This window comes from Mytilus trossulus, chromosome 8, assembly GCF_036588685.1.
Source record: "Mytilus trossulus isolate FHL-02 chromosome 8, PNRI_Mtr1.1.1.hap1, whole genome shotgun sequence".
Taxonomy (NCBI): Eukaryota; Metazoa; Mollusca; class Bivalvia; order Mytilida; family Mytilidae; genus Mytilus; species Mytilus trossulus.
The window spans coordinates 48,844,297-48,858,059 of NC_086380.1; the positions used below are offsets into that span (position 1 = coordinate 48,844,297).

The window sequence follows — 13,763 nt, forward strand, 5'->3', positions numbered from 1 at the left end:
TTTAAGAAAACAATATTTGTTTCAAAGAGTACTTGGTGCAAGAATTTATAAGGTTTGGTTCGGTAGGAAGATTTGGGGGTAATTTGAACACAAAATTTTGTCAAAAAACTTTTGTTACAGAAAAGAAGTTACACCATGTTTAAAAGTTCAATTGAAAGTTCATTATTTATTATAGATCAGCTTGTGCAATGTACTTTTAAATTTAAATTCCACTCATTTACAGGGTAACAGTATAAACTGGTTTTGATGTATAACATTACAACCAGTGGCATAGTGTACATGTATTTGATATATTGATCATTAATTAGTTAAAAAATTTCAATAGCATTTTTAAACATAGTGTTGTTTTTTCCAAGTAACAATTTATTTAAAGTATCATGTCAATTGAAACTGTTCCTACTGCATAAGTTTGTACCAAAAAAAGTAATTAACAGCATGACGGTTAACTTTAGGTGGAGGGTTGTTATATAGTCATATTTAAGTTATATTCTTTATATTTTACATCTTTTGAATACCTATTCACAAGTTTGATGAAAATCATTTAATTACATTAAAATATCTCGCTAAGTTTAAATCTACTTGCTGTCTGAAAATATTGAAATTATTTTCTAGTTACTTGAAATATTTTGTTAAAGATAAGTTCTACTATTCTCTTTATTAAACAAATAACCTGAAAAAAAATGTTTTGAAGTTTATTTGAATGCCTTTAGCTTGCATTAAAGTAAGATTGTTTCATTGTAGATTTAAGCAAAGTGTTTTTAGCTTGACATTTTTTCACTGACATTGATCATAGAAGTGAGAAGATGTGAAGCACTATTTATTTACATGTACAAAAGCATTAGGGAAATTGACAAAGTGACACACACTGGTGAACAATCTTTAAGACATGACATACATTGTGGTGGTATCCATAAAAGTCATATTTTTAAATCCTTGATTATTTGGCACCTAATGAGATGTATAGTTCCAAAAAAAAAATTACTGAAAGAAAGGAAAATACTTATTTTTGAAATAGATTTATTCAAATAAGCAAATATTACATAAAAAGGATAAACTTATAAATACCTCAGGCAGATCCATAGATAGGTTGTTTTTTTAAGAAAAAACTTTTACATGAATACAGTGTTTGTCCACTTAAAAATTTTACAGTCACAGTATTATCATAGATTCAAAACTTTTTTGCCAGTTTGTGCACTTGAAATGGTATTTTACTTTGTGTACATTATGTTGTTGTTATGATGTTGAATATTAAATGTAAGTTATAAAATTGCTTAATTTGTTGCTATGGTTACATAATGTCATATCACTTTATAATATTTTCAGTTCTGAAACTAAAAAGTCGAGAAATAAACATAAGAAGAGAAGGAGGTAAAAGTCGTTCATTCTTTATTTTTTTGCATGCTTCTGCTGGGAAAAAGTACCTTGTAAATAAATATTGTAAGAAAAGTACCAGGATTTACTGTATTCCGTTGGTGTATGCTGTGTATTTTAATTGGGATAGCAGTTCAGAAATGTCAGGATATTGCAAGCCTTTTACATTTCAGAGGTGTAAAAATGTCCAAGATATTTTCAAAACTAACAGAAAAGATAAGTTATAAATACAATTGTTTGCGCAAAAAAATTTGTAATCAGTCATTTTTTACTTTTATTTAATTTAAACCTAAAAAATAAGAAGAAATTTCAGTACGTTAACATGATTTGACCCCTCTGTAATGTAGATCCTGATTTTCTGATCTGATTTAAATTTTGGTACTTTTCTGTACAATTGGTGGTTTATTTGGTTATTAGCTGTTGTGTCATTCTTGGTTTGTTTCTTATTTTTGCTTTCTTATTTTCCACATAGCATTATCTATAAACACAAGTTAAAGACAACATTTGGAAGGCATGAGATGAAGAGCAACAATGAAAGCCCTGTCACTTTGCTAAGAAGTTTGACAGTTGAATGTAGGGATTTTGAGTAAAGAATGAATACACAATGGGTTGAAGTCATTTTGATTGATTGATTTTGGAGTATGAGTACTAAAAACTGACCAAAAGTTTTATGTCTTCTTTCCATTACAAAGTCAGTACATTCACAGTCATATTTCTGATCCAATATTCTTCTATTGAGAGATTTTTATCTATTTTCTGGAAGGTTTTACATAATTTATGATGTACTTTTGAGCCAAGATCAACCATAAATAAAACATGCAACTTAAGGCAGTATGAAGTTTTAACCAGGAGGTCAATTTATACATGAAGTTGATTAAGATATAAAATATTTAGAAATTCTTAATATAGGCATGAAATTATGCACTTTAAAAATTCTTTTGCATCTAAGTAAAGGATTCATGGAAATCTTTTGTGTAGCTATTGTGACAACTTACAGTTTTAACAATAACTAGCAGAAGTCTGGTGTAGATAGAATCAATATCAGCTCAGGTCCATGGAGACTCTTTCAGCTGACCTAGTGCCCCAAACCACTTGGTAAAGCTATTGAATCTATAATAAGTTCTAAATCATTTATGTTACTTTTAAGTTTCTTATACAAATAAGATTTATTAGTACAAATATTACAATTTAGAAAAAGCAAGAGTACACTACCAAAAGCAATTTAAATTTTGCTTTGATACCTTCCATCTTCAGACTGAGGTCTATGAAAATAAAAATTGAAAAGTAACCTCAGCAGATGTCAAAATTATCTCAAATAGGGTACATGTCTAAGGTAAATTAGATATGTTTTAAGCTTGTGAGTTCCAATGAATCAAAGTAATAGTACCGGTACTCAAATTGCTGTTTTTTTTATCTTCAAGAAGTTCTTCCAGCATTGATCCAAAATATACACACTTGTACAAAATGACCTCTAGCAATAAGTTTGAATACAAGTACTGCATTTATGGAATATATGTTAGACATGCTATGTTATTTACCACGATTCTCTCTTGTTTATTTTATTTACTGTAACGTGTAGTTTCTGTAATAAATCTTATTGTTGACGCAAATTTTTCTTTTGTTCTTGATTTTGTATTTATTAAATCATACTAGAAAAATGTGTGAAAAGGATAGCAGGAACTATCATGTATAACGAACAGTGCAATAGATCATACCAACCAAAAAACACCTCTCTTCTTGAACAAAAGAACTGACTAAAAAAACGAGATAAGAATGACCAACACATTGTCCATAATGCCTACTTTGGTGCAGGCACTTACCTGTCATTATGAATTTGAGTTCCCCACATGGTAAGAATGCTTTATTCCAATCTTAATTAAGTAGTTTCTTCCTTTTGTCTATTGAAGGTTGTGGTTCTCTCTAGAAGTCGGTTTCTTTAACTAAAGAGTGATTGGAAGAATTGTTCATAACTTGTGATTAATCTTAGTCTATGTTTTTTTTCTCCTGGCACTCTGCCAATAAAAACCTCACCACCACAAAGAAGCACAGTAGTGCTAAAAGTGGCTATAAACACCAATCCATCAATCAATCTTCTTGTTTGGTTCTCTTTTATCATGAAGAGTTTACTTAATATCACATGCATACTAAAAGTTATATTGAATGGGACAGAAGAAAAATAAAACAGAAAAGGTATTGAAGTATGGACTAGAGTTTTCATTTTGTCATCTTGTTGCCTTTCATAGCTGACTATATGGTACTAGTTTTGCTTATTGATGAAGACTGTATCCTTAACTTTATTTGTTTTTATCCACATCATTTGAACTCGTGGTAGATAGTTTTCTTTCCCCTCCCCCCCCGTATTTTTAGAAAAATAAATAAGCACAGTTGACTGTATAATGTTTAGTTATAATACATTTTAATTATTTATTTTAATTTTTTGTTCTTTTTCACTTTATATAATTGTTGTACGTTATAATTATTTAGGCACATTTTGTTTTGGTCTTTAGTGAATGAAGAAGTTTATTTAGAATAATTGAAACGTGTCATGCTAAAACTAAACATCTTTGGCAAAAAAAAGTAACTGGTATAAGAAAAGTTACTTGTTTGAGCTGGCTTGTTACGTTTTATAAAATGATTTCTATACATTAAAGTAAATATTTCAATGTAAGTTGACTTATTCTCATTTTACTCATTGACAAATGGAATAAATAAGATATATATATATATATGGGAATATATTTGCCTTTCGAAAAAAAAATTATAGAAGTTTCTTAACAATATAAAGTCTACATGATTAATTGTAATTTAAGGTATGACTCCTAAAAAAATTGTTAACAATTTAACATTCAATGCTGTATAATTAATAAAAATTATTTTAATAATGAAAAACAAACAAAAATGATGTCAGCAAAGTCAGATTTTATTGTGTTGTGAAAAAATAAAGCTGATTTGATTTTCCCAGTAAGAGGAGAGGAAAGAAGCACAAGCGATCTGGTACCCCTAGTTCTATGGTGTCAGGAGCCAGCTTATCAGATAAGGACAGGTTGGTAAAATGTGTATTTAATGACAATATCTAAATATTTTTTAAGTGAAAGTTATTTTTTTGTCAAAATATATATGATCTGCCAAATACACAAGCTCTGTGGGTTTTAATGGCAGTGTTTTATTATAGTTAAAATTAAAAAGTATTTTTCTGCTTTTTTGACAACTTTAGATATTTATAACCATGACCATGAAATGATTTGGTAAAAGTTATTCAGAATCTGCCTGAAATTTTGTATTGAAATAATGAAAGGGACAAATTGAAACACTTTTTACAGGATAACAAAAAAAAAGACGGACAGATTTATAAAAATAATCTAGAACTTATAGACAAACTAAATTGATACATATACTGTACGATAGCACTGTGACCAAACAAACCCAAAATAATCAGGCATAAGTATATGAATAGAAAGGGCATACACAATTGTGAAAAGACCCAAAGAAATACAACATTCAAACTGAAAAATAGCATGATAAACAATACTGCAGTATTGACAAACTAAGAAGGATGATCAATAATAACGATAATGAACCATTCTTTATACTCTAAGGTGGTGTTGAATGAAAAGAGCAGTTCCTTCCAATGTATGGCACAAGCCTTGCAGTTCTGTCCAAAACCTTGGATCAATTGATCAATATTTCATTTAAATGTAATGATATAAAAGTTAATTTTTCATCACAGTTCTTCAGATGAGGATATAAACCAAAATATCAAAGCTACAGTAAACAAGCAACGAGAAGAGAACACAGATGAAAGAAAATCTCCACCATCTGACAACAAACAGAAAAGGAAAAGGTCAAGGTCATCCAGGAGGTCATCTTCTAGGTCAACCACAAGATCCCACAGCCCAAGGTTAGTTGAAAGTCAAATTAGTTTGAGAAAATACTGGCGACAGTTTTAAGGTTTTCTCAAGACTTTTTTGTAGAAACATTATGAAGATCTTCTTTATATATATGCACTTTATATATACAACAGCTCTTTGGAAATAAGTAATTTAAACAAAATTTCAGAATTTACAAAAAAAATTGCATTTTTGCGGTAATATTCATCAAATTAAAATTGGTACAAATAATCTTCCTATGAATCAAGCCTAATGCAATTTAAAACTAGATGTGTCAAAGTGACACGAATGGCCCGTCCCAAAAAGTTGAAAAATCTGTGATTTTTGTATAAACACATGGACACAAACATGATGGTAGTCGCATATATCAAGCATCAGCTCAAAATCTGGAGGTATATAGAAAAAAATCTGTATAACTGTGATTTTCAAAAATTTATCAATGTCCAAAGCCCGTAATTTCAGCAAAAATTAGCCGAGCAGAACTAAACTTCAACTTGATCTGTAAATCATCATGGTTAACTCACAAACCAAAAAAAATCAGCCCAATATCTGAAGGCGTTTAGAAAAAAAGTCTGTATGACTGTGATTTTCAACAATTTCTCAAAGTACAAAGCCTGAAATTTTAGCAAAAATTAGTGGAGCAAAACGAAACTTAAACTTGATCTGTAAATCATCATGGTTAACTCACAAACCAAAAAAAATCAGCCCAATATCTGAAGGCGTTTAGAAAAAAAGTCTGTATGACTGTGATTTTCAACAATTTCTCAAAGTATGGTTTATGACCATAAAAAGGAAGGTTGGGATTTTTTTTTGAGTTTTGATCCCAACAGTTTAGAAATTTGGGGCCTAAAGGATCCTGAAATTTTGGCAAAAATTAGTGGAGCAAAACAAAACTTAAACTTGATTTGTAAATCATGGTTAACTCACATACGAAATATCAACCCAATATCTGAAGGCGTTTAGAAAAAAACTCTGTATAATGGTTTGTTGCGGAATGACGGAATTTCGGACAAGTGTCAAACTATATGGCACTGACTACTTCGTTACGGGGCCATAAAAAAGGGATCCATGTACTTGTTTTCAAGTAAAATCAGTTTAAATCATAAAAAAAAGTAGAAAAATGCATCTTTTTATATGACCGTCGTATATTGGTATGACGTTGGCGTCGTCGTTGTCTTTGTCCGAAGACACATTTGTTATCGTACTATAACTTTAGTTTAAGTAAATAGAAATATATGAAATTTAAACACAAGGTTTATAACCACAAAAGAAGGTTGGGATTAATTTTTGGAGTTTTGATCCTAACAGATTAAGAATTAGGGGGCCAAAAAAGGGCCCAAATAAGCATTTTTCTTGGTTTTTGCACAATAACTTAAGTATAAAAAAATAGAAATCTATGAAATTTAAACACAAGGTTTATGAACACAAAAGGAAGGTTGGAGTTGATTTTGGGAGTTTTGGTTCAAACAGTTTAGGAATTTGGGGCCCAAATAAGCATTTTTCTTGGTTTTTGCCCCATAGTTTTGGTACAAGTAAAAAGAAATCTATGAAATTTAAACACAAGGTTTATGACCATAAAAAGGAAGGTTGGGAAGTTTTTTTGAGTTTTGATCCCAACAGTTTAGAAATTTGGGGCCTAAAGGATCCAAAATTAAACTTTGTTTGATTTCATCAAAAATTGAATAATTGGGGTTCTTTTATATGCTGAATCTAACTGTGTATGTAGATTCTTAATTTTTGGTCCCTTTTCAAATTGGTCTACATTCAGGTCCAAAATTAAATTTAGTTTGATTTTAATAAAAATTAAATTCTTTGATATGCTGAATCTAAACATGTACTTAGATTTTTAGCTCACCTGTCCCGAAGGGACAAGTGAGCTTATGCCATCACTTGGCGTCCGTCGTAGTCCGTCGTCTGTCGTCGTCTGTCGTCGTAAACTATTTCAAGAATCTTCTCCTCTGAAACTACTGGACCAAATACTTTCAAACTTTATCTGAATGTTCCTTAGGGTATTTAATTTATAAATTGTATCCGAAGTTTTGATCTATCAACAAACATGGTCGCCATTGCTAAAAATAGAACATAGGGGTCAAATGCAGTTTTTGGCTTATAACTCAAAAACCAAAGCATTTAGAGCAAATCTGACGGGGTAAAATTGTTTATCAGGTCAAGATCTATCTGCCCTGAAATTTTCAGATGAATCAGACAACCCTTTGTTGGGTTGCTGCCCCTGAATTGGTAATTTTAAGGAAATTTTGCTGTTTTTGGTTATTATCTTGAATATTATTATAGATAGAGATAAACTGTAAACAGGAATAATGTTCAGCAAAGTAAGATTTACAAATAAGTTAACATGACGGAAATGGTCAGTTGACCCCTTTAGGAGTTATTGCCCTTTATAGTCAATTTTTAATCATTTTTCGTAAATCTTAGTAATCTTTTACAAAAATCTTCTCCTCTGAAACTACTGGGCCAAATACTTCCAAACTTTAACTGAGTGTTCCTTAGGGTATCTAGTTTGTAAATTGTATCCAAAGTTGTGATCTATCAACAAACATGGTCACCATTGCTAAAAATAGAACATAGGGGTCAAATGTAGTTTTTGGCTTATAACTCAAAAAACCAAAGCATTTAGAGCAAATCTGACATGGGATTATATTGTTTATCAGGTCAAGATCTATCTGCCCTGAAATTTTCAGATGAATCCGACAACCTGTTGTTGGGTTACTGCCCATGAATTGGTAATTTTAAAGAAATTTTGCTGTTTTTGGTTATTATCTTGAATATTATTATAGATAGAGATAAATTGTAAACAGCAATAATGTTCAGCAAAGTAAGATTTACAAATAAGTCAACATGACAGAAATGGTCAGTTGACCCCTTTAGGAGTTATAGCCCATTATAGTCAATTTTTAACCATTTTTCATAAATCTTAGTAATCTTTTACAAAAATCTTCTCCTCTGAAACTACTGGGCCAAATACTTCCAAACTTTAACTGAATGTTCCTTAGGGTATCTAGTTAGTAAATTGTATCTAAAGTTTTGATCTATCAACAAACATGGTCGCCATTGCTAAAAATAGAACATAGGGGTCAAATGCAGTTTTTGGCTTATAACTCAAAAACCAAAGTATTTAGAGCAAATCTGACGTTGCGTAATATTGTTTATCAGGTCAAGATCTATCTGCCCTGAAATTTTCAGATGAATCAGACAACCTGTTGTTGGGTTGCTGCCCCTGAATTGATAATTTTAAGGAAATTTTGCTGTTTTTGTTTATTATCTTGAATATAATTATAGATAGAAATAAACTGTAAACAGCAATAATGTTCAGCAAAGTAAGATCTTCAATTAAGTCAATTTGACCAAAATTGTCAATTGACCCCTTAAGGAGTTATTGCCCTTTAAAGACTTTTTTCACAATTTGTTCATCATGTTGACTTACTTTAAAAAATCTTCTCCTTTGAAACTGCTGTATCAATTTCAGCCAAACTTAGGCTAAATGAATTTCAGAGTATCTAGTATAAATTTTATATTTTATTTCCTTGTATGTCAAGAAACATAGCTCCTATGGCTAAAATAGAACATAGGAGAAAATGATTGTTTTTTTTGGCTTTTGAAGAAAATAGGATGATCCAAAAAACATTTAAATAAATTGAAAAGCCAAAATAATCATTGATGAGAGATTTAACCAAAAGAATTAAGGTGAGCAATTCAGGCTCTTGAGAGCCTCTTGTTGATTATGGGCCCAGTTTTCAAGTTGGTCCAAATCGGGGTCCAAAATTAAACTTTGTTTGATTTCAACAAAAATTGACATCCTGGGGATCTATGATATGCTGAATCTAAACATGTACTTAGATTTTTGAATATGGGTCCAGTTTTCAAGTTGGTCCAAATCTGGGTCAATAATTAAACTTTGTTTGATATCAACAAAAATTGAATCCTTGGGGTTATTTGATCAGCTGAATCTAAACATGTATTTTGATTTTTGATTATAGGCCCAGTTTTCAAGTTGGTCCAAATCGGGGTCCAAAATTAAACTTTGTTTGATATCAACAAAAATTGACTATATGGGGTTCTTTGATATATGCTTAATCAAACCATGTATTTAGATTTTTGATATTTGGGCCCTGTTATCAAATTGGTCCACATTGAGTTCTAAAGGGTCCAAAATTGAACTTTATTTGATTTCATCAAAAATTTTATTCTTTGGGTTCTTTGATATGCTGAAGCTAACCATGTATTTATATTTTGGATATTGGACCATATTAATAGGTAAATGTCCAATTTAAGATTTTTACGTTTAAGGGCATACGATACAGTTACAGGGAACGTAATGGCGTTGCTAACGTAATTTGTTATTTTCGCGACGTCAAACAGTGAGATATCGGGAAAAGATGCATTTTCCGACTGATTTTTATCATTCAAACTGATTTAATTTGAAAACGAGTTCATAGACCCCTATTTTTCAAAACGGCATTTTGTTTCATTTTGAAGGGAGATTATGTGACCCAAATTTTATAAAACTGTAAATAGAGGATTTTTTTTAAATTTTGATAAACATGCAGTAAAAAATTACGTTTTTTCCTCAATTCATGAACATTTGATAAACATGAGTTATTTCTGAATAAAAAAGAACGCATATTTTTTCGAATATTTATAAAATACAGAAATTACCGATTATTTGACAAAAAACAATTTGTGTTTATCTTTTATAACAAAAAAGTTATGTCTTTCTTTCGAAAAAGAAATTACGTCCACAAATCTGAATTTTGAGCAAATATACAAAATTTCGACCTCATTTTACTCAAAAAGTAGCACATGAAGGTATATTTTTAATTACATATTTGATTTAATCAGGTAAAAAATAGCCTATATGCAAATTTTCATGAACTTGTAAATACAGGATCAAAACTGTATCGTATGCCCTTAAGGTTAAAGTTCTTAGACCAAATTCATTCTGTGTCAGAAACCTATGTTGTGTCAACTATTTGATCACAATCCAAATTCAGAGCTGTATCAAGCTTGAATGTTGTGTCCATACTTGCCCCAACTGTTCAGTGTTTGAACTCTGTGGTCGTATAAAGCTGTGCCCTGCAGAGAATCTGGTTCCAATATGTTTCAGTTTGACGTCGTGAAAATAACATTCTACAATACATTAGCAAGCATCATTACCTCCCCCCACGTAACTGTATCAAGTGCCCTTAAAACATTCATTCAGTTCAGTTTTGAATGACAGGACATCACAATATGTTTTAACATTTAATTCAATATATGAATATATTGCAGAAAGAAACATAAAGAAAATGGAAACAAGAATGGACATGACAGAAGCACTGCTGAAAGGTATATCTTTGTTATAACATTAGAATAAAACTGATTCTAACAAATTATCCCATCCAATCAAAGGTGTTCAATATTTTTATTATCAATTTTGAGATATAATAAATAAAAAATTTCAGAGGAGTTTGATTTTGGGTCAAGAGGTCAAGGTAAAATGGGGGAAAAAACTGTTTTGAAAATATTAATCTAAATTTCTAAAAAAATAGATTTTCTCTATCATTTTGACCAAGTCAAATTAGACAAATAAAATGTTATTTTATTATTATTATTATTACAATATTTATAAAGCACATTATCTAATTTAAATCCATCCATACAAAAAGAATGAACTTGAATTTTGAACACAAATAAAAAGGAAACAGAAACAATAAAAAAAAATAATTAGAAGACAATTGAAAGAACTAGATATCATTGAGATGGAAGCCATCTCTGTGGGCCCCGCTGTCAATAACGTGGGGTAATAGTGATAGTACTATTTCATAGTATAATAGTGATATGACTGCATGATGTGAACTAATTGTTGACTACTCTAAGGAGTCTCATGTGTGATTTCAATCTAAGATTTTAAGTTAAAACTGATAAATATTCTCATCTTACTTTCATAGTATAATAGTGATATGACTGCATGATGTGAACTAATTGTTGACTACTCTAAGGTGACTTCTGGATGTATGGATTGATGTTTGAACAATATGTTTAAAGGTGCTGCCCAATTGATATTTGTCACATATTTTTAGAATTATGCCTTCAATATATTATGACCCACCAAGTATAAAGTATGAAATATTAACGGTTCTCGAGAGGTAGAGCGGACACAATTTGTTAAGAACAACAAACGGATGGACAGACTGACAGACTGACCTTAGACCTAGGATGCATACATTATGACACATTCTCTGGTGTTGGTTTATATATATGTTAAGTTGAAAATGTTTGTCAGGTATAAAGTATGAAATAATAACAGCTGTCCTCTCAAAATATAGTGTGGATCAAATTTGTTAGCGATGGACAGACCAACAGACAGACAGACAGACCTTTGACCTAGGAAGTGGTACATACATCATGACACACCCTCTGGTGTTGGTTAAAATGGATGTCAAGTATAATATTTGAAATCATAATGGTTCTCAAGATATAGAGCGGACACAATCTTCACCACAAGACACAGGATTGTCAACTGAAACCAAAGTTTTTTTGACTTTGACCTTTGACCTAGGAAGTTGTACATACATCATGACACGCCCTCTGGTGGTGGTTAAAATGGATGTCAAGTATAAACTTTGAAATCATAACGGTTATCTAGATTTGGAGCGGACACAATCCCACAGGACACGGGGTTGTCAAATCTGAACCAAAGTTTTTGACCTTGACCTTTGACCTAGGAAGTTGAACATACATCATGACACGTCCTCTGGTGGTTGTTAAAATGGATGTCAAGTATAAACTTTGAAATCATAACGGTTATCTAGATTTGGAGCAGACACAATCCCACAGGACATGGGGTTGTCAACTCTAAACCAAAGTTTTTGACCTTGACCTTTGACCTAGGAAGTTGTACATACATCATGACACACCCTCTGGTGGTTGTTGAAATGGATGTCAAGTATAAACTTTGAAATCATAACGGTTATCTAGATATGGAGCGGACACGATCTTCACCACAGGACAGGGGGTTGTCAACTAAAACCAAATTTTTTGACCTTGACCTTTGACCTAGAAAGTTGTACATACAACATGACACACCCTCTGGTGTTGGTTGATAATCATGTTAAGTATTAAGTATGAAATCATAATGGTTCTCTAGATATGGAGCGGACACGAAAGTGTTACGGACGGACGGACAGACAGACGGACGGACGGACAGACTGATCACTATAGGGCGACCCGCCTTAGTCGGCGGGGCCCTAACAAAGATAAAATGTAACTATCAGTGAAAAAAAAATATGAAAAGACTGAAAGTGAGTCTAAAATGAAATGTTTTCAATTTTTAAAAAAAGTTTCTTGGAGAATTCATGTCCTAAATGGCTAGGAGGCTGGCAGTGGCTTTGTCAAAATGTCTTCCTTAGTGCGTATATGTGGTTAAAGTAGTCATTGCATTTTTCCAATCTTAGAGGTCTTGATGTTTGATAGGGGCTAATAATATCCCCAAGCTAAGCCATGAAGAATTATAAAAGCAGTTTATATTGTACTGCGTGTTGAACCAAAATCTAATGAAGTGATACAAGAACTGGTTTTAATATGATGGTGTTTGGTACATGTGATGAGTCTGCCGTGTTCTTTATTCACTGTAACTAGTGTACAATTCATATAGCAGAGCATTTCTGTAGTCTATACTACCTGTGAGTCGATGTATTTATTTCCTTTTCCTGTTTGATACATAGTAGGCAAAAACACATAAAGTAAAATCATTAATTTTTCATTTATAAACTATATGCATTTAGTACTCATAAATCGTTTTCTGCACAGATCTCCAACCAGTCACAGATCTCTATCTATAACCAAGAAATCAAACAGTAGATCTATCAGTTATTCTCCAGAATCAAGGTCAAGGAGAAAGTCATCGTCTAGACGATCAAGACATTCCAGACATCATAGTAGAACTAGCTCAAGAAGTCGATCATCAAGGTCAGGGTCTTCTGTTTCAAGGTCACGGTCAAGAAGTAGAAGTTATTCAACTAAAAGGTTAGAATTGACAATCATTGTTAAAACAAGCATTATGCAAAAGTTAGGCGAGCAAGTCTCTGTTCTTCCCTTTTTCGTAAGGTTTGATGGATATGCCAGCGTGCTCAATGCAGGTTCTTTTATAGGGTAATAAAATGACAGCACACATGGCAGAAGTGATACATATTCTTTTCAATCAATATAGAATTATGGAATCTTGAATTTCGGATTACATTTTAGATTATTTTGTTTCAAACAAACAAAATATGTCTGTTCTGCACCTGAATATTATTCCATTAGAATAGGTGACATTTTTTTGAAACTTTTGCAGACACAGTAGAAGCTCATCTAGATCAAGGTCGAGAAGTCACTCCAGAGGTCGTCATCATAGTTACTCCCGAAGTCGTTCTCGAGAAAGGAGCACTTCCATTAGACGTAGACGTGGATCACCAAGTCATTTAGACAGAAGAAGAATAACCAGGTAGAAATATAAACTGGTGACCT

The 13,763-nt window shown here is 31.6% G+C and overlaps 1 protein-coding gene across 7 annotated transcripts in view; it reads left to right on the forward strand.

Moving 5' to 3' along the window:
- The window catches only part of LOC134681078 (serine/arginine repetitive matrix protein 2-like), a 59,753-nt gene that overhangs the window by 40,313 nt on the left and 5,677 nt on the right, over nucleotides 1-13,763 (forward strand). For 6 of the 7 annotated variants that reach the window (XM_063540487.1, XM_063540489.1, XM_063540494.1 and 3 more), the window contains exons 7-12: nucleotides 1,324-1,368; nucleotides 4,334-4,414; nucleotides 5,099-5,269; nucleotides 10,545-10,601; nucleotides 13,065-13,280; nucleotides 13,591-13,740. In XM_063540487.1, the coding sequence (XP_063396557.1) occupies nucleotides 1,324-1,368; nucleotides 4,334-4,414; nucleotides 5,099-5,269; nucleotides 10,545-10,601; nucleotides 13,065-13,280; nucleotides 13,591-13,740 (720 nt within the window). The remainder of the gene's footprint in view (nucleotides 1-1,323; nucleotides 1,369-4,333; nucleotides 4,415-5,098; nucleotides 5,270-10,544; nucleotides 10,602-13,064; nucleotides 13,281-13,590; nucleotides 13,741-13,763) is intronic. The other variant, XM_063540488.1, reaches the window with a different exon arrangement.